Source organism: Lutra lutra, chromosome 4 (assembly GCF_902655055.1).
Source record: "Lutra lutra chromosome 4, mLutLut1.2, whole genome shotgun sequence".
Lineage (NCBI taxonomy): Eukaryota > Metazoa > Chordata > Mammalia > Carnivora > Mustelidae > Lutra > Lutra lutra.
Genome location: NC_062281.1, coordinates 62750591 through 62772691, shown reverse-complemented (window position 1 = coordinate 62772691; position 22101 = coordinate 62750591). Strand labels below are relative to the sequence as shown.

The window sequence follows — 22101 nt, the reverse complement described above, 5'->3', positions numbered from 1 at the left end:
ATCAGAATGGATTGGAAAGGAAAAACCAAGAGGTGGAAAATGCACTTCCCAAATTGCCTGGATCATCTGCCAGGAGGTGAGTACAGTGGAGGTCACTCTTACATACACCTGGTTGTCATGAAACAGTGACTTCTTACCTTGGCTATTGCATAAGCTCTACTCAAGACAAATCAGAGTCTCTGAGGTAGGGTTCAAGCATTACTATTTTTCAAAGCACCTAGGTAATTTCAATGGGCAGCTAATTGAAAATTACTGACATAAGGAAATTAGAGCTTGCAGAGAAGTCCTTTCTTTTATGGAGTTAACCAAGAGGTCCCTGTTGAACTGCCACACCACACATAGAGGGAGGAAGTTAGTGGGTGTGAGTTGATAGACAGCACTAACATGGAAAACATCAGGTAGTTTATCTCCTTTTACACCTTGCACACACTCCATTGTCTGTGGGCCTTGGAGCTTTATGTCAAGCGAAGACAGAAGATGGGACAGGCCTTGGAGTGCTTGTAGCAGAAGCAGGACTCCCAACTTCAGCTGACTGGAGGAAATCCACTTTCAGGGTTGTCAGCCTAGCCATCATCCCCATGCAGAAAACTCCCCAAGTCAAACCAGCCCACAAAACCAGAACAGAACCACCATGCAATTGTGCAGTCACACACTCAGTAACTCTGGGCATGTCTTGTTCCCCCACTGGAGAGTTCTCTTCGAAGGGCTTTCCTCTGGCAGAGCATCCGTTTTTCTTCTGTTGCCAATAAAAATCCCCGGGGCTGTTCTTTCTCCTTCGCTTCCTTCTATTGCTTCTGACAGAGTTTGCCAGTTAGCTGAGGTCAGGATTTCCTTTTTACAAACAACCTGCTTTCAGTCAGTGGGGCCAAAGGTTTCCTAAATTACAAACCCTTTCATTTCTTCTGCCACAAGTTATCCTGTCAGTTTGTATAATTGCACAGAATACAGAGAAATGGAAACATTCTGAGACACAGAGAGAAGTGCTTTTACCAACTCTATCCTTTTGGGTTGTCAAAAAACTCTCCTGAATGGGATGGGCAGGACTATTCCAGTGGAATCTTTCAGAGCTGCATTTTGTATGAGTAAGTTCCAGTGTCTGGAAGGAAATTTCTCACAGGTCTTAAATGAACACACAATGTCTGTGGCATCATCTCCACATTCTGTTAAGCAAATGACCTCCTTTATAGTCATTTGAATTGGGAAACACCCATGTCAGATTCAAGTATTTTTTAAAAACAAATTTTGCAAGTTATTGCTAAAAGTTGACATTTGTAAATACCAATTAGAAGATAAATTTTAAGTCAATCTCTGAAAAGATGACATGGAATTGAGGGTGCTTGCTAAGGTTTTTAAAAAAAGACATCATTAGGAAATTGTACTAACTGGGGTGGACAGGACACTGAATATGCCTTGAAAATCGAGAGGGGCTCTCTAAGTTCACCCTGGTATGCAGTGATAGAGCAGGGAGGCAAAGCCAATGTTTGCTGCCCTTGGAGCTCTTGATCTTTCCATGATTCTGTGTTGTATCCAAGAGTTGGTTGGGGTCGTGACTCTGCCTTATTTGGCTGCGACCCCTGGCAAAGCATTTAACCCAAGTTTTGTAATCTGTAAATTAAAAGGGACTCAACTAAGCACTATTTAGACAGAACATTTTAAGTCTCCTAGAGAATCACTGCCACAGTGAAAGTTTCCAGGCTGTGTGTGTTAATGCAGGAGCCTGAGCAAAATTTCTGTTCCTATTGCACTAAGCCTGAAGTTTACTCTGAGATGAAGGACAGGTAAAGCCTGTGCCCCTCTCCTCTTCTGGTCACTTCCACCCTCACTCAATGGTGAGCAGTCCTGTAGTCCATGGCTTTCCTTTTCTTCTCTCCTTCCCTTGCCACATTCTGTCCAATCAAGGCTTCTTTCATATTCATCTTCTCTCCCCTCTCCTCAGACCAACCCTAGCCTTCAGATCTTGGTTTAGAGGTCAGTTCCTGGAGGGAAGCGTTCCCCTACCTGCCTATGCTGCCTATGCCAGCCCCACTTCACATCCATCCCTACTGCTCACAGAAGCCTGTTTTATCATTGTAACTGATCCCTTTTTAAATTACCATCTGAGTGCTTGAGGTCAGGGACAGGACCGTTCTTTTCACCTTGGTTTTTTGTTTTTGTTTCTTTTTTTGGTTTTGGGTTTTTTTTTTACTAAACCAGAATAAGGCAATATCTTGACAAATGGTCTGTGCCATCAAGGACCTGGTTCTGCCCCATTAAGCTAGTAACTTGTTGTCCTACCTCTTTTCTTGCTCTTTGACATCCCATTCTCCACCCAGCAGCCAGGGTCATTATGTCAGAGTGTGTCAGATTTGTTTAAACCCTCAATGGTCTCCCATTCCATTTAGAATAATATCCAAATCCCTTGCCAACACTTCAAGGCTTCAAGGTCTCCCTCCTTTTCCAAAGTCATCTCTTCTTGGACCCAGGGGCATGATTTTTCACTCCTAGAACACAATAAATAGAAGCCTTCTTCTCTGAGGACCTTTGCCTGTATTCTGTGCCCCTGATCTTCACATGCTTCTTATTTCTCAGCAGTTGATTTCAGTTCATACATGATGGTTCTATCCATCCTTTCCAAGGAAACTTATGCCCTGTCACTTATATTCCCTGTCCCAATTTTCCAGCATGAGTGTTTCGAGTATTTCATTTATTCTTATGTCTTGTCTGTTCCTACCTAGGTTAATGTAAAACCCCATCCTCAGGGGCAGGGACCTTCCTTAGCACCTAGGACAATGCCTCCCATAGTGGGGGCCCAGAGAATCTTTATGGAAGGCAACAGTATGAACTCCAATGAGACTATAGACATTGAGTGGGAGAAGGTCAGGAGAGGGGACTAATGCTGGGTGCCATGATGGGAAAGAAGGCTCCAAAGAAGAATCCTGCACTGAGAGTGGAGGATGTCATTGATGGAAATAGGAATGCTCTGAAAACAGGTGAGGCAGGGATGCTTATAGATGGTTTGGTCCATGAAAGAGTCCAGTTAATGTGCACTGAAGGTTTGTTCATAGCAGTAATGAGAGATTATGGTGGGAAGAAAGTAGATACTATACTTGGAAACTTGAGAATGCCAAGTAGAAAAATTTGGGCTCTAATCAGTGGTCAAAGGGAAACCCTTTACATATATTAGGTAGTATCATGTTAGCAGTGTTGCTTTAAAAAATTATCTTTTGAGGATATAACCTCCATTTTGCCCATTTTCCTTATTTTCTTTACCTGAGACTTAAAAATCCTTCCACTCCCCATCCTTGCCGGTGTCTGAAGACTTTATCCAAACTTTTTTATTCTCAGGCTGTCCAAACATGCTCACGCACTTCATCACTCAAGCCGCTTGCCTGGGTGTGTACCTGTGAAAAACGAACATCGTGGTCCTGATAAATGAGGCCTATAACCACATGTTTGATTTTTCATGTGTTTGTGTGTATGAATGTTGTTTCTAAGGTTGAATCCCAAGAGGAAGCAAGTTGTACTGTTTTATAGCTCCCTGTCAGTGACTAATCTGGCCAAATTTTAGAGGTAAGTGTTGTGGATGTTCTTTATAGATAGAACTGCTTTACTTTGCTATCCCTATGGTATTTGAGTGGCTAAATCAATGCTCTGTCATCCAAGATTCTTGATGCTGAATTCTGTTCTATGGTAAATTGGAGTGAGGGTCCAGTTTATATAGTTTTAAGGGAAGTGTAGAGCCCTTCTGTTCATCTGTTCTTACAGTCATCAAAGAAACAGATGTTACCCTTCTGGTTTAGTCTCCTCAAGGACTGATAAAGCCATTATTACTACAATTACTTCATACCACTTCCTTTTGTTGGACCAGAAGCATGCTAATGCAACCAAGATCCTATTTCTCACAAACGAGAGATAAGAGAATGTATTCAATGAGATTACAGTACTTCACAAATCAATTTTATTAATTTAAACACAAAATTAATGAAGAAAAATTCTGTACACAATTGTGGACACAACACACCTTTATACAGTAAAGCCAGGATAAACTTTGCTTTCCAATCTGCAGAGTACAAAAACATAAAATGAAAAGGCTAAAAAATTGTCTTCTGTTTGCTTCAAGCAAAAAAAGAAAAAAAATACCCAAATTCGATTTTTAAGCAATTTGGAAAACTCACAACTAATTTTAGCAGCAACATGAAACTTCAGGAAAAGATAAGAGCAGCTCTTTAGCTACTTTGGGTTAAAGCTGGTGTTTTTTTTTTTTTTTTTTTCCCCTCAATGTAATATTAAAATTCATCCAAAAAGTAATTTCATAACAATGGAAGGTTTTAGATGAAAACTAGTGCCCAAACGCATCACTTTTAGAGAGACTGTCTTATGGCATAACAAAGGTGAGGATTTTTATTCCCCAGATTTATGCTTTATAGATAATGCAGGTGAGGAATAACCTTGGTGATGATTCTTGGGCCATGTCCACTGCCTTCAATGAACTTTCCAGGGAGGGTGGGATTGAGGGAAAGGTGTGGAGGAAAACAGAGGGAACTATCAAAAAGTTTTGCTCATTTCCAGATAGGTGATAATGCCTTCCTTTATCTAAGCAAGAAAATACAGACCCTATTATCTGAGCACACAAAACTTGGCTAGTCTCCAATTCATGAATCATTTTATTAATAAAATATATCTAATAATCATCTACATTCTTTCTGTGGGAAGAAGCATTTGCATAATCATTTTTTTCAAGTAGTTACATATAATACATTAGTGTTGAAACTGCAAAAGTGAGGTTGTAAGAGGACTGTTTTTTGTTTTTTTTTCAGACTATTTAAGACACTGCTGTATTTTACCAAGGTCCTCCTAACAGCATTAAAAAAAGAAGAAAAAACTGATGGGAAAAATAATTTGGAAAACAAATTTCTATTAACATCCATGCTTTTGGTCTTGACAACATTATCTAAAAACAAAAAACAAAAAAAACCCTCCATTATCTACATATTTATACCCAGTACTTCGATAAGGCACTGCACAGGACTTTCTGCACACATGGCCTCATACTTCACTATCAAGGCATCGCTACCTTTCAATATCATTTTCTAAACAATATGTAAAAGAATCATCCATTATTACAAATTTACACCCAAAATTCTCTGTACATGATTGTCTCAGTGATGTACATATTATACGTTTAAATTAGACATACTTTAAACTACTTTGCAATGTGCTAAGATTCAAAGTACTTGCTGTGTCGTGAGGCAAAGGCCTTTAATCGCTTATTATGATGCTACTGTCTCTTCAGTTACTGGATGTCAAAAAAGTCTGGTTGAGTGAATTGTATGGTGCTGGAATCATACCTCAATTAAAGCTGTTTTTAAAAAGTCTGTTCATAAATAAGTAGAGATGTACAGATTACCCTGGGTATGAGACACCAAAAAAGTAAACTTTCTTTCCAAGAAGATCCCCTCCCTGGTATTCAGGAAACACATTTCAGTCTTTGTTGTGCAATCAAGTTTGCTGTATTGGAAAAGCTAATGTTTACGTCACATTGAAGATGTGAACAATGGAAGCGTCTGCAGGTCCTTTCTTCACAGGTTTGAACCATGTAGTTACTGTGGCAAAGACACATCACACCATACTAGAACATTCTCATGGCTTCTTCTCATGGGATTCACAGTACTAGAGTCAACAGCTGGTCTGAAGAGATCGATGTGGTCCTTCATTTACCACAAGGGCAGAGGTGAAGACCGCCGGCAGCTGTGCGTCCACATGGTGAAATCGCGACATTGGGTACTCCAGCGCTGACACAGGCCTCAGGCCTGCTGGATTTGTTCCTGGTCACAGGCAGTTGTGCGGTTCCAAAGTGCTAGGTGGCTGTTACAGGTACTCCAGTTCCAAGGCATGATGGAGGGCCATGAGGTCCGAGTGACTGGAGATCCTCCAGAAGGGCATGGCGTGCTGTGAAAGGGGCAGACACACGGTGAGGACAGGCCATGCTCCCAGCACGAAGCCTTAACCCTGCTTTTGAAATTCGCTACAACGCTCATCCCTTTTTCTCAGCATTGTGAGAACTGCCAGGGAAGAGCTTAACATCACATCTGTTTAAAACAAAAATTCAAACTTAATCCTCCCCGAAGACTACTGGACTGCATTTTAAAATATAATCTGGAGTCTGCTTCTTTTAAGAAAGTGATGGATATCTCTGAAGTCAATCTGTACTGTGACTTGAATGCCAATTCCAAACTGTACATAAAACACAACAGCTATGAAGGAAACTTTGTCAAACACGGTTGCCTTTCAAAATATGGATCCAGTGGATTTATAATGCTATAAGTTTAAGCAGTTTTCCTTAGATGGTAGCATTTTACATTTTTCAAAACTTAATTTTGCTCATGTAAGAAGCAGCTTTTTTTCATTTACTTCCATTAGGCATTCTTCACATTGACCTTATAATGGCTTTACCATATGGGAAAACTTTAAATGACAATCGAACGGTTTTTCTAGTAGTTGTTTAAAAAAAAATCAGCCTAAAAATCTAGTTTAAATGATGAGACTCTTTGTAAAACACCTGAATCAGCCAGCGATAAGAAAAAACAGGAAAAGAAGGAGATTACCTCATCCCTGAAGGATGAAAACATGATTATAAACTCTTACTGCTCAAAGCTCTACAGTAAGTACTTACGCATCAGCAAAATCTTTTTTCAAATAAAGGAAAGGTAATCCTCGCTTTTCAGAAGACAACATTCTACTTAGCCCATAGAAAAACTGTTTAAAACAACAATAAAAGAAATAGTGTGAAGGCCTGACTATACTTTGCAATTACGGTGCAAAAGGAATTACAATCAGACGAAAAGAAGAATTTGTCATGGAAGCAAGCAGAGGAACATGAGAGTTTTGGGTGGGGGGGGCTTATCTGTACCTAAAAGTGGAAGCCAGTAACTCTTTTGATGTAGATCACAGAACTGTTGTATTCTGAGAATGCGAACTATTAAGTTATTAACAATGCCTTTGTCTCAAGCAATCTACTAAAAGCATATAGCACAGTCCAGTATCAGTTGATCTTTCTGGACTCCCTATCTTTCAATAGTCCAGCATTGAGTCCCAGAAGACCTCTTTCCAAAGTTTTAGGATGGATCTACTTGTCAACTTTTGACTAGAAAAACAGACTGGACTCCTTTGCATTCATTCACTCCTTTTCCGCATCTGCAGGGATGGTGCAGTCTGTGGGTGAGATGTGGAAACGCACAACAGTCACGAACCTTTATCTGTCTGTCACAAAAGGACTAGGAGGAGCAAGTTCCTCTGGCCTGGGAAGCTGGGGGAAATTCCTGGTAAGAGGAGGTAACGGTGAAGCTATGTTATGAAAGAATGACCATTCAGAAGAGCACCTCAAGGCTGCGTGTGTTCGGGGCAGAGAAGGAAAGGGAATTCCATTGTTAAGATACTGGCTATTTCTGTGAGAAAGACATGATTGGCTGCAGGAGCCACATGGAGCAGGGCCTACGAGGAGGTCATTGATGATAATGATAGCGGTAATTTAGGGAGTATTTTGTCAGGCACTGTCCTAAGCACTTTATATAGAGTCTCAGATTCAAGCCTCTCCATAACTTCAGGGATAGATACGTATTACCATCATGGTGTCACTGAAGAAAAAACTGAGTCTTGGAGGAGGAGCGGAGAGGTTTGAATAACAGCTGGTATGGAGTGAACACTTGATTCACATCAGGCCAGGTCTGAAGCTTAAGCCCAGAGGCTGTAATGCCTCCTGACTCTTCTCAATGGGCTTTTAATCCAGCAGTATAAATTATCAGCACTATAGTATATAGCTTGAAACACAAACACTCCCTCCCATGTTCTGGTGAGTGAGGGACACTGAGAAATTATAGGTCAGATCTGAAAAATGTTAACACAGAAAGCTTTTTTTTTGTTATTAGAATAAAAGTCTGTGTACTGTAAAATATTTGTATAATGTAGAACTTGTTTTATAGGGAAAAGCAAATCATTTCTAATCCTACTATCCAGATAACCTCCATAAATCTTTTTCTGTATCTTTTATATGTGCACACTCATATTTGAAATTGTGTATATGAATAGTATGTACCATTTAGCAACTTGCTCATTTTTACTAAATTTCAAGTCCATGTTTGACACATCATTTTTAAGAAAAATTATTATTTTAAAAGTTTTCAAGTGTTCAACTATATACATGCATATATATATACATATATATATAGCATTCTTATATATTTAACCATCTATTTTAATATCCTTTTATTTTTAATTGTGTATTTTTCTTATTTGCTTTATTTTCTCTAATGTGTCAGAGATTTGTTATCCTTCCCCAAAGCTGCTTCTCATGAACAACTGAACAAAAGTTGCTGTACAGTCGTTCTGTTGCTCTGTTATTTCAGGATGTGGCATAGAATGCTTAAGGCTCTTCAGATAGCTATCCAGAAACTAACAGGACAGCTACCTTCATAAATATATATCAAAATATATCACTTGTAAGAATGGATGCTTTTTTTTTTTTTTTTTACAAAGTAAGTTCAGCCAAATTCTTTTGCATGTTGATTATCTGAAGTTAGATAGGTTTCCCATTGACAACAAAACACATTTGAGAGCCACTGGTGTACTCAGCCATATGTACTGTAGAATGGCAGAGAAATTGGAAAGGGAACTGAAAAAGATCCAACTAATTTCTTGGGTACATGTTAAACATTAGGGATTTAATTCTGTAGTAAACAAAGTCCTACAATGGTTATGTGTCTTATCTTCACAGTTCTGGGAGTTGATTCCAGCCTAGAGCACAGGTAATAGAAATTGTTTTAAACCATCCTCAAAACAGGTTATGGAAAGGCGAGGTTATTCACAAAGAGCCCTGGAGTGGCTTGTTCATGGAAATAGTAATAGCTTCTTCCTCCTATAGAGTATTATTAAGAACCACTGATCAAGTAGCACCCTGAAACAAATTCAAGTGATGAAATATGCCTGTGGTATATTACAGACACAACTCATTACAAGACAGTGATGATGGGGTCATTCATTTGAGCCAAAGTGCAAAAAGCTCCACAGTAATACTGGCAAACCTTAGGTATATATGAAAGGGAAGAGGTACTCTCTGGAAGCATCCCTATACAAGGACAGCAACTTCATCCTCAGTACTATTTCATAACATGAAGCCCAATGATCTCTGTTAGAATCAGCAGTTTCAGTCTCACAAAACTCACTGGGCTTCTACTTTAAGAAAAGCGCATTTAATATTAAGTGAGTCTTTATAAGAAGACTGAATCCAGGGGAGAGGAAACTCAAACTCATGTTCACAAATAATTAGAACTAATATTACAAATGCTTTCCCTAATTCACCACAAACTGATGCAAAGAGTTTATGAATGTACAAGAGCTTCCCAGCACAACTGGGTGCAAGAAAACAATTTTTTTCCATGTCAGTATTAAAACCTGGAACACATATTTCTTATATGAAGTCAGAGAGATAAGGTGGCAAAAGAAAAGCAGGTGCCAGGATGAGGAGAACTAGGTTATACTCTCAACTCTGACATTAGATATAGGATTTTGAATTATGACAGTTTTCCTGAGCCCCAGTTTATTTATCTGTAACATGAAGGTTTAGGGGAAATGACTCAAGGTTGCTTCTAGGTTTAATAAAGTCTTTGACTTGAATATTGTATCTACTACAGATGTATAAAATAATCTGCATGACCTATGACACCACTGACAAGAACCAGCAGGCAAGAAAAAAGAGGCATTAGAATTGAAAAGGACAAAAAACTATTTGCAGATGACATGATTTTATATAGAAAACCCTAAAGACTCCATACAAAAGAAATGGTAGCTAACCAACAAATTCAGTAAAGTTGCAGGATACAAAATTAACATACAAAAATCCATAGTATTTCTATGCACTAATACCAAATGACCTGTAAAAAATAAGTTAGGAATTAATTTAACCAAGGAAAATAGCTACACTAAAAAACAGAAGACATGAATGAAAGAAACTGAATATATAACAAAAGGAAAGGTATCTCATGTTCATGGATTAGAAGAATTAATACTGCTTAAATGTCCATGATACCCAAAGCCACCCACAGATTCAGTGCAATCCCTACCATGATTTCAGTGGCATTTTTAGAGAAGTAGAAAAAACAAATGTAAAATTTATTGGAATTGCAAATAACCCCAAATAGACAGAGCAATCCTGAGAAAGAAAGTGGGAAACATCACATTTCCTGATTTCAAGGTATATTTCTAGCATAAAAACAGACACATAGATTAATGGAACAGAATCAACCACCCAGAAATAAAACACATGTATATGGTCACATAATATTCGACAATGGAGCCAAGAATACTCAGTGGAGAAAAGGCAGTCTCTTCAATAAATGGTCCTGAGAAAATCGGCTGCAAACATTTAAAGACTTAAATGTAAGACCAGAAATCAGAAAACTCCTAGAAAAAAACATCAAAAAATTCCTTGACATGGATCTTGATAATGATTTTTTTTTTTGGACATGACACCTAAAGCACAAGCAAAAAAACAAGTGGATTGCATTGAAAATATACTTCTGCATAGCAAAAGAAATGGTCAACAAAACGGAAAGACTAAAGAATGAAATCTAAAGAATGGGGAAAAATAATATTCGTAAACCATTTATTGGATAAGGAATTAATGTCGAAAATATATAACAAACCCATACAAATCAGTAGTGAAACAACAAATAACCTGATTAAAAATGGGCAGGGAACCTAAATAAACATTTCTCCAAAGAAGATATACGGACAGCCAAAAGATACATGAAAAGATGTTCAACATCACTAATCTGGGAATTGCAAAACCACAATCTCATGTGTGTGAGAACATCCATTATCGAAAGGACAAGAAGTAAAGTGCTGGTGAGACTGTGGAGAAAAGGGAACCCTTGCATATTGCTGGTGGGAACGTAAAAAGAAAAAAGAACTACCCTATGATCCAGCAATTCCACTTCTGGGTATATATCAAAGGAAATGAAAACATTGTTGAAGAGATATCTGTACCCTTATGTTCATTACAGCACTATTCATAATAGCCAAGACATGGAGACAACCTGTGTCCACTGATGAATGAATGGATAAAAGATTTATGGCATCTATATATGATGGACTATTATTCATCCATAAGATAGAAAATCTTAACATTCACAACAACATTGATAGACCTTACGCCAAGTAAAACAAGTCAGGGAAAGATAAATACTGTATGATCTCACTTATAGGTATCTTAAACAAACAAACCCAAAAACCCAGACCCCAAACTCACAGGAAAAAAAAAAAGATCAGATTTGTGGTTACCAGACACAGGGAGCGGGAGAATTAGATGAAGGTAAATGAAAGATATAAAGTTCTGGTTGTAAGAAAAATAACACTGCTTTATAGTATGTTTAAAATTTAGGAGTAGATTCTAAGACTGCTCAGTGTAAGGAAAAACATTTTTAAAAAACATTTTTTTTTTGTAGCTATGATGATAGTTGTTAACTAAACCTATTACTTATTGTGGCAATCACTTCACAATATATGTAACCAAAATTGTTATGCTGTACATCTTCTCAAATTTATATAGTGATGTCTACCAATTATATCTCAATAAAACAAAAAAAATCAATGAATGCATTCAGAGTGAGGAGAACTCTGTTATAAGCTGGAGAGGGTAAGTTGGGCCTACACTGAATTTGAAGAATGGGCAAAGCTGGTTAGCTAGATAGGAAAGAGATGGGACTCCAAGTCAGGAGATCGTATATAATAAGGCTGATAGGTGGGATGAACAGAGCATTTTGTGACGTGATCGGGCTGGGATGGTATGCTAAAAATAAAGACTAGTAAGGAAGGAGCTTTTTCCAGGTAGAAGCATTTGGAATATCTACCTAGGAAGGATGGATTGGAGGTGTGGCTGCCCAGTAGTAGAGAAATTATGCCAAGGGATAGTGGAAATGGAATGTGTACAATGGATAGGAGCCACGTGAAGAAACAATAACATATGTCTTGGTGATGGGTTGGAGGAGGAGAATACCAGGCAAATTTAAGGGGCAAACTGGGTTACTTTATTAGCTGATATTCAGATGGGATGACTTAGGATGCCTAAATGGAGATACTCCATCAGGTAATGAGAGCCATGGGACTAAAAACAGAGCTAACCACAAATATAAACAGAAAAGATAGCTGAAACTGATGAGTATATTATTAGTTTATCAAGATTAGGCATATATTGAGAGAAATAGATACTGAAGCCAATATCTTGGAAAGTAGCACACATTTTTGGGTTATTAGGACCAAAATATTCCGTAATGGGAAAATGACACATCCTTCCTGCTCCTCTTGTCCACATGTGCAACTTTCCAAATCCCTCTATTTTTCCTCCTCATCTAGTATTTTGCATTTATCCTTTCTAGATATACATAAAATTACTAACATAAAAAAAGCTGGGTGCATGAATACTCACATGTAAAATGAATTTTGCTGAAGAATATATTAATAAAATGTTAAAAACCACAAAAGGATATAACCTTTGGCTCAGGTACTGTACTTCTAGGAATTTATACCACAGACACACTTGCCCATGCATGAATCACATGAAGACCATTCACTACAGAACTGTTTGTAATAGTAAATATGGGAAACCACCTAAATATTCACCCCAAGGGACTCACTGAAGTGTAGCACATCCAAGTAATAGAATGCCAGTGCTGCCATTTAAAAGAATTAGAGATACAGAACTCCATGCACTGATATGGAATGACTGCCAGAATATATTGTAAAAACAAACAAACAAACAAAAAAAAAAACAGGTACAGAAAAAAGTTTATAGTTACAATTCGTATGGGAAAAAATGAACATAGCTTTGCTTTCGTATTATGTCAGGAAAATTTGCATACGGATGTACAAATACTTCCCAAATTATAAATAAAAAGATCTTGGAAGATGGATTATTCTAAAACTTCAGCATGAAATTTATTGCACAGCATTGCTCTTTTAATATTTGCATATCTGGTCCTACTCTAGACCGAAGTGAATTCTTTAAGAACAAAGATGAAATCCAATTCAAGATTTGGCATATATAATGTTCTCATTAAGAACTAAGTGAAATGGCTTTAGAATAATAAAATTCTCTGTACTTGGTGTTAGTAATCCCCAAATCTCAAAATCTATGAGAAAAAAATTTATTAAAAATATTATTATTTTTTTTTTATAAAAGCAGCTCTCATTTTTCTCAGTAAGCTTGGAATTGAGCATTATTAATCAGGTTCTCCATTTCATCTTGGATTTCAGCAAATTTTGGAGTTCACATTTAAAATGGAGATATTTTGTTTGTCTAGTATGGATGGCAATGCAGGAAGACCCTGAACCCACCTCCTCCATGAACACACTAAGTAGGCACTTATTTAGTAATATCTTCTGAAGAATTGTGAGCTGACTGAACAGCTTCTTCACAACCAAAGACAGACTACATAGAGAATGGTAAGAGAAACAGAGTCATGAACCCTCCCTTCCAGTGCTGTGAATCACACAGCCCTGAACACATTTGTCTGTCCTGGGGCACAAAAGCTGTAGGTTAAAGGGCAATTAGGATATAAAGGATCTAGCTCTAGAACTCCACCAAACAGTGAGAATGCTGCTGAAAAATCTCTCTGCAGTGGAGGGGTGGGCAAGTGTCATGCTTTATGTTCCCTTTCTACCTTGATAGCCTGGACAGAAGCAGGGGCTGGGCAATAGAACTGACCCACTCCCTCAGTGAGCCCATAGCCCACTGGAGCCCCAACTGTCCCACAAAGGTGACCTGATGGCAGTATACCCATGTTCTCTATAGCTTCAGTCATCTACAAAGCAAAACAAAACACTCCAGGCCTGTACCACTTTTGTTGTAGATGACTTTCCAGGGCACCCTGAGAAGCCATGGCCCATGCCTACCTTGGCCGCAGCCACCCTGCCATGGCACTTCTACATAAAATATTCTGAGATACACTGGCTTACATCCACTTCAGCTATCCTGCCATGGTGCTCTCTGCATGAAGAGCACCAGGGCAACCCCAGCACTGAGTAATAACCAAGACCATGCCAGCCATAGCTCCAGCATCTCAGCCAAAGTCACCAGGCATACACAGTCTACATAGAGGATGACCATACACAGGACCATTCCTTCGAGTTTAGGAGAAATTGCTGTTGTGGTTAATTCATATAAACAAACACAGAAAGTCAAGCAAAATGAGGAGACAGGATTATGTTTCAGAAGAAAGAACAAGTTAAAACCTCAGAACACAAACTAACTGAAATAGAGATAAGCAATCTATCTGATAAAGAGTTCAAAGTAATGGTCATAAAGATGCTCACTGGACTGAAGAGTGGATGAACTCAGAATTTCAACAAAAAGAAAATATAACAAAGAATCGAAGTTGGAGAATATAATAACTGAAATGAAAAATATACTAGAGGGAATTAGCAGCAGATTAGAGGATGAAGAAGAAGAGGTCAGTGATCTGGAAGACAGGATCATGGAAAGCACCCAAGCTGTATAGCAAAAAGAAATTAAAAAAAAAAAAAGTGAGGATAGGCTGAAGGATCTCTTAGACAACATCAAGCAAACAAACATTTGTATTATAGAGGTACCAGAAAGAAAAGAGTGAGAGAAAGCAGCAGAAAGCTTTCCTAATCTGGGGAAAGAAACATCCAGGTTAAAGAGGTGTAGAGAATTCCACACAAATGAACCCAATGAGGTCTACACCATGACACATAATTAAAATGACAAAGTTTAAAGATAAAAAAGAGAAGTTTTTAAAAGCAGCAAGAGAGAAGCAATTAGTTATACATAAGGGAAACCCCATAAAGCTACTGGCTAATTTTTAAGCAGAAACTCGGCAGGCTAGAAGAAAGCGGCATGATCTATTCAAAGAGCTAAAAGGAAAAAACCTACAACCAAGAATACCGGGCAAGATTATTATTTGGAGTTGAAGGACCGATAGACTTTCCCAGACAAACAAAAGTTAAAGGAGTTCATCACCACAAAACTGGCCTTATAAGAAATGTTAGAATCTTTAAGTGGAAACAAAAGGCCATAATTAGAAGAAGATTATGAAAGGACAAAATTTCACAAGTAAAAGTAAACATACAGTAAAGGTAGTAGTAAAGTCCTTTATAAATCTAATATGAAGGTTAAAGACAAAGGTAATAAAACCAAGTATACATATAAAATTAGTTAAGGGAACTCACAAAATAAAAAGATGTAAACTATGACAACATGCACCTAAAACATAGAAGTTAAAATGAAGTTCTTTTACTATGTGTTCGATTTTAAGTGACTATCAATTTAATATAGGCTGCTATATATTTAGGATAGTATATATAAACCTCATGGCAACCACAAACCAAAACCCAGTAATAGATACATAAGAAAAAAAAGAGAAAGAGAGCCAAATGTAACATTAAAGAATCCATCAATCATAAAGAAAGAGAGCAAGAGAACACAGGAACAGAGAAGAACTACAAACACAACCAGAAATCAATGAACAAAATAGCAGTAAGTACATATCTGTCAATAATTATTTTAAATGGTCTAAATGCTCCAATCAAAAGACACAGGGTAAAGGAATGGATTAAAAAACAAGACTCATCAGGGACGCCTGGGTGGCTCAGTTGGTTAAGCAGCTGCCTTCGGCTCAGGTCATGATCCCAGCGTCCTGGGATTGAGTCCCACATCCGGCTCCTTGCTTGGCGGGGAGCCTGCTTCTCCCTCTGCCTGCCATTCTGTCTGCCTGTGCTCGCTCGCTCTCCTCTCTCTCTCTGACAAATAAATAAAATCTTTAAAAAAAAAAAACAAGACTCATCTATGTGTTGCCTACAAGAGACTCACTTCAGATCTAAAGACACATACAGGTTGAAAGTAAAAGGATGGAAAAAGATATTCCTTGCCAATGGACAGAGATAAAAAAGCTGGGGTAGCAATGCTTATATCAGACAAAAATAGACTTTAAAACAAAGACTGTAAAAGAGACAAAGAAGGGCATTACATAGTGATAAAGAGATCAATCCAAGAGGAGGATATAATAATTGTAAATATCTATGCATCCAACATTAGAGTCCTAAATACATAACACAACTATTAAGAGACACAAAAGGAAAAAAATGACAGAAATACAGTAAGTATAAAGGGCTTTAACATCCCCTTTACATGAATGGGTAGATCATCCAGACAGAAAATCAACAGGGCTCTGAATGACACATTAGACTCAATGGAGTTAATAGATAGAAGTTAATATATGGAGTTAAACCACAGAGTACAAATTCTTTTCAAGTGTACTTGATATGTTCTCCTGAATAGTTCACAAGCTGGGCCACAAAACAAGTCTCAATAAATTTAAGAAGATTGGGGCACCTGGTTGGCTCAGTGGGTTAAGCCTCTGCCTTTGGCTCAGGTCATGGTCTCACGGTCCTGGGATTGAGCTCCACATTGGGCTCTCTGCTCAACAGGGAGCCTGCTTCCCCCTCCCCCTCTGTCTACCTCTCTGCCTACTTGTGATTTCTCTGCCAAATAAATAAATAAATAAAAATCTTAAAAAAAATAAAAATAAAAAAATAAATTTAAGAAGATCAAAATCATTTCAAGTATCATTTCAGACCACAATGGTATAAAACTAAAATTAATTAAAAAAAAAAAACTGGAAAAAACACGATGTGGAGGCTAATGGGTCAACAAAGAAATTAAAGAGGAAATAAAAAATACATACAGACAACTGAAAATAAAAACACAAAGGTCCAAAATCTTTAGGACCCAGTGAAAGCAGTTTCAAGAGGGAAATTTATAGTGATCCAGGCCTACTTCAAGAAACAAGGAAAATCTCAAATAAATAATCCAACCTTACACTTAAAGAATTACAAAACACAGTGTGTGGATGGAAGGAAATAATAAAGTTCATAGTGGAAATAAGTAAAATAGACTTAAAAAAAAAATAGAAAAGATCAATGAAACCAAGAGCTGGATCTTGGAAAAGTTAAACAAAATTGATAAACAGTTAGTCAGACTCATCAAGAAAAAAAAGAGGACTTCCATAAAATCAGAAATGAAAGAAGAGAACTAACAACATACACCATAAATACAAGGTATTATTAGAGGCTACAATGAAAAATCATATGCCAACAAATTGGACAATGAAGAAGAAAGGGATAAATTTCTAGAAATGTATAATCTAAAAATAATTAGGAAAAAACAGAAAATCTAAACAGACCAATTACTAGTAATGAAATAGAGTCAGTAATCAAAAATTTCCAACAAATAAATGTTCAGGATCAGATGGATTTATAGGTGAATTCTATTAAACGTTTATGTGCTGCTAAAGTGAGTAGTCTATCAAACATTTAAAGAAGAGTTAATAACTGTTCTTCTGAAAGTACTTCCAGCAATAGAGGAAGAAAAATTTCCAAATACATTCTATAGGACCAGCAAGCACTACCCTGTTACCAAAACCAGGCAAAGACACTATTTAAAAACAAAAACAAACAAAACAAAACAAAACAAAAAAAAAACAACTACAGACCAATATCCCTGATGAACACAAATGCAAAAATCCTCAGCAAAAATTAGCAAATCACATTCAACAATACATTAAAAGGATCTTTCACCATGATCAAGTATGATTTATTCTGTGGATGCAAGGATGCTTCAATTTCTGGAAATCAAACTGATACACACCTTAACAAAATCAAGGATAAAAATTATCTCAATTTGCAATCTCAATAGAAGCAGAAAAAGCATCTGACAAAATCCATCATACTTTCATGATAAAAACTCAACAAAGTGGATTCAGAGGAATATACCTCCATATAACAAAGGCCATATATGATAAACCCATAGCAAACATCACACTATATTACGGAAGACTGGGAGCTTTTCCTCTAAGATCAGGACCAAGACAAGATATCCATTCTTATCTATCTTATTCAATGTAGAAAAATTAGAAATAAGAGATAAATAGACTAAAATAGAAGTCCTAGCTACAGCAATGAGATAAGAAATAAAAGCCATCTAACTGGTAAAGAAAAAGTAAACTGTCACTATTTGCAGATGACATGATACTATATATAGGAAACCTTAAAGACCCATGAAAAAGAGTATTTGAACTCATAATGAGGTAGCAAAAAGAAATCAAGAAAACAATTCTACTTATAATTGCATCAAAAAGGATAAAATACCTAGGAGTAAACTTAAGATGATGAGTGAACTATACCTGAAAACTATAAAACATTGATGAAAGAAATTAAAGATGACACAAATGAAAAGACATTCTATGCTCATGGATTCAAAGAATCAATACAGTTAAAATTCCCATACTACCCCAAGAGATCTACAGATTCAGTGCAACCAATATTGAAATACCAATAGTATTTTTTTGCAGAACAAGAACAAATGGGGACACCTGGGTGGCTCAGTCAGTTAAGCATCTGCCTTCAGCTCAGGTCATGATCCCAGGGTCCTGGGATCGAGTCCCATATAGGGCTCCCTGCTCAGCGGGGAGTCTGCTTCTCCCTCTCCCTCTACTCTCTCTCTCATGAACTCTCTCTCTAATAAATAAATAAAATTTAAAAAAAAAACAAACAAAAAGAACCAAAACAAAAGGTACTAAACTTTGTATGAAACCACAAAAGATCCTGACCAGCCAAAGTAATCTTGAGAAAGAATAATAAAGCTGGAGGTATCACAGTCTTAGATTTCAAGGTATGCTATAAAACCTGTAGTAATCAAAATAATATGGTGCTGGCACAAAAACAAACACACAGATAAATGGAACAAAATAGCCCAGAAATAAACCCATATGCATATGGTCAATTAATCTACAACAAAGGAGTCAAGAATATATAGTAGGGAAAAGGCAGTCTCTTCAATAAATGGTGCTAGGGAGATTGGACCATTATATGTAAAAGAATAAAACTAGACCGCTTTCTTATACCATATACAAAAATAAACTCAAAATGGATGCACAACTTGAATGTGAGACCTGAAACCATCACAGTCCTGGAAAAAAACATAGGTGGTAATATCTCTGACATGGGCTTTAGCAACATTTTGCTAGATGATGTCCTAAGGCAAAGGATACAAAAGCAAAAACTATTTGGACCACCCCAAAATAAAAAGCTTTTAGAACCATCAACAAAATGAAAAGGGAACCACCTGTATGAGAGAAGATATTTGCAAATGACATATCTGATAAGCGGTTGCTATCCAAAATATATAAAGAATTTATATAAGCCAACACCAGAAAAACAAATAATCTGATTAAAAAGTGGGCAGAGGACCTGTATATACATTTTTCCAAAGAGGACCTACAGATGACAATTAGACACAGCAAAAGATGCTTAGCACATCACTAATCATCAGGGAAATGCAAATGAAAACCCCAATGATCTGTTACCTTATAATAATTAGAATGGCTAGTATCAACAAGATAAGAAATAAGCATTGGTGAGAACGTAGAGGAAAAGAAACCCTCATGCACTGTTGGTGGGAATGTAAATTGCTGCAACCACTGTGGAAAACAATATGGAGATTCCTTAAAAAAAAAAATTAAAAATACAAAATGCCATATGATCCAGTAATTCCACTACATTTACCATAGAAAACAAAAACACTAATTCAAAAAGGTATCTGCCATCTTAAGTTTATTGCAGCACTATTTCCAATAGCCAGGATATGGAAGCAACCAAAGTGTCCACTGATAGCTGAATGGATAAAGAAGATGTGGTATAGGGGCACCTGGGTGGCTCAGTGGGTTAAGCCGCTGCCTTCGGCTCAGGTCATGATCTCAGAGTCCTGCGATCGAGTCCCGCGTCAGGCTCTCTGCTCAGCGGGGAGCCTGCTTCCCTCTCTCTCTCTCTCTCTGCCTGCCTCTCTGTCTACTTGTGATCTCTCTCTGTCAAATAAATAAATAAAATCTTTAAAAATAAATAAATTAAAAAAAAAAGAAGATGTGGTGTATATATATATACGAATATTAATTCAGCCACAGAAAAAGTGAGATCTTACCATTTGTGGCAACATGGACAGACCTAGAAGGCATAAGTGCAATAAGTCAGAGAAAGACAAATGCCATATGATTTCACTTACGTGTAGAATCTAAAAAACAAAACCTATAAACGAACAAACAAAAAAGCTGAAACAGCCCCATAAATTCAGAGAATATACTGGTTGAGAGAGGTGATAAGGGTGGGGGGGATGGGCAAAATAGATGAAGCACAGTGACAGGTCTGGAAGTTATGGAATGAATAAGTCATGGTGATTAAAAGCACAGCAAGGGGATATAATCAGTGGTATTGTAATAGTGTTGTATGGTGACAGATGGTGGCTACCCTTGTAAGGAGCACAGTACAGAGCTGTGGAATAACTGTGCTGTACATCCAAACCTAATGTAACAGAGTGTGTCAGCTATACTTAAAAATATACATACATACTTACAAACATACATACATACATAAAATGGACATTTATTGATGAAGCCTTTGCCATTATACAGAATAATGGATGCCTGTCACTTTCTCCCTGGTATTCACCAGCAACCTATTTCAAGTAAGTTTAGTTTGGTTGTGGAGTTCTAAAACAAGGCCACTTTTATCCAAGAATCGAAAATTGCTACTGGTATGCAGAAGACGATCACTTACATTTTGACTTTTAAAAATTCTATATATGCCTATCGTTGTCATGCAAAGGATGCTGTATTAGGGAAACATGGAATCCTATGCTAAAAAAGAAAGCCTGGCAGATCTTGACAACAGAAGACCCAGGTCAGAGAAAGTTATCCATATGGCTTGTCTCACATTCTCTGCAGTCTTTCTAGGAACAAAGAGGTGCTTGCAGAAAACTCTTTCATGCAATCTTTTTGGAAGAAAGTTGTTCTTTTAAATAAACAAATGTATTTTCAACTTTTTCTCTTTGATGGGATATGTTTTAATGATACGAATTATAGAATTAGATAAAATTACTAAAAGCCCCAGGACTATACTGGCAAAGAGAACAAAGATGACAAAATAGACTTCAATTGACCATAACGAAACAGATGACTGGCAGACTACTTACTGGTTTCATTTCTGAGCTTGAAAAAAGTAACTACCTCAAGCAAAAGAACATTATTTAGAGAGATGAAAGACATCTCTACAGGGAAAAAGAAAGAATGTTCTATTAGATTTTTAAAAGGACTTAGGAAACTAGGAGAGACAAGCTAAATGGTTAAAATTGACTTAGAAAAACTGCAAAATGTTTTGATTTTGCAAAGCATTTTAGCGTTCAAACTTGCAGAACTTGACTGGTTCACTATTTTATTTAATAATCGAAAAAGCTCACAAACGGTATTAGAATCAATGATTTATTTTTTACAATTTTTTTTCACATTGCTGTAGTATTTTATTTATTTATTTTGTTTTCATTATTTTTTTTAAATTTATTTTATTTTTATTTTATAAACATATATTTTTATCCCCAGGGGTACAGGTCTGCGAATTGCCAGGTTTACACACTTCACAGCACTCACCATAGCACATACCCTCCCCAATATCCATAACCCCACCCCCCCTCTCCCAGCCCACCTCCCCCCATCAACCCTCAGTTTGTTTTGTGAGATTAAGAGTCACTTATGGTTTCTCTCCCTCCCAATCCCATCTTGTTTCATTTATTCTTCTCCCACCCCCTCAACCCCCCATGTTGCATCTCCTCTCCCTCATACCAGCCGCAGCAACATCTTCCTATTTTTTACAATTTTAATGATGAATGTAAACTTAGGAGGAAGAGAACACTTAAATAGTTCTATCTGCCTCCCAAAAGGAAAGAAGCAAATATTGTACACTTTATTCTAATAATTTTTTTAAAAAGCATGAAATTCTTTTTTTTTTAAATCAAATAATATTTAGGATATATAAATCAAGTTTATAATTTAAAGGAACTGTGTGCTTCATCTCATGGATATAATTAGCCTCAAATCCTAGTTTGGCTACTTCTAAGTTATGTGGTCTTGGCCAAATTATTCACCTTTCTGCTCCTTGGTTTTCTCATATATAAAGTGGGTCGAAGAACTCATTCCTCATAGAATTACGATAAGGATTTAATGAGATAAT

At 37.1% G+C, this 22101-nt stretch overlaps 1 protein-coding gene across 13 annotated transcripts in view; it reads right to left on the bottom strand.

Annotated features, from left to right (window-relative positions):
* Positions 1-4688: 4688 nt before the first annotated feature.
* EYA1 (EYA transcriptional coactivator and phosphatase 1) overlaps positions 4689-22101 on the bottom strand; it is a 361580-nt gene continuing 344167 nt past the window's right edge. For 7 of the 13 annotated variants that reach the window (XM_047727625.1, XM_047727629.1, XM_047727634.1 and 4 more), the window contains one exon: positions 4689-5930. In XM_047727625.1, the coding sequence (XP_047583581.1) occupies positions 5837-5930 (94 nt within the window). In that variant the 3' untranslated portion in view covers positions 4689-5836. The remainder of the gene's footprint in view (positions 5931-22101) is intronic. The other 6 variants (XM_047727622.1, XM_047727623.1, XM_047727635.1 and 3 more) reach the window with 1 other exon arrangement.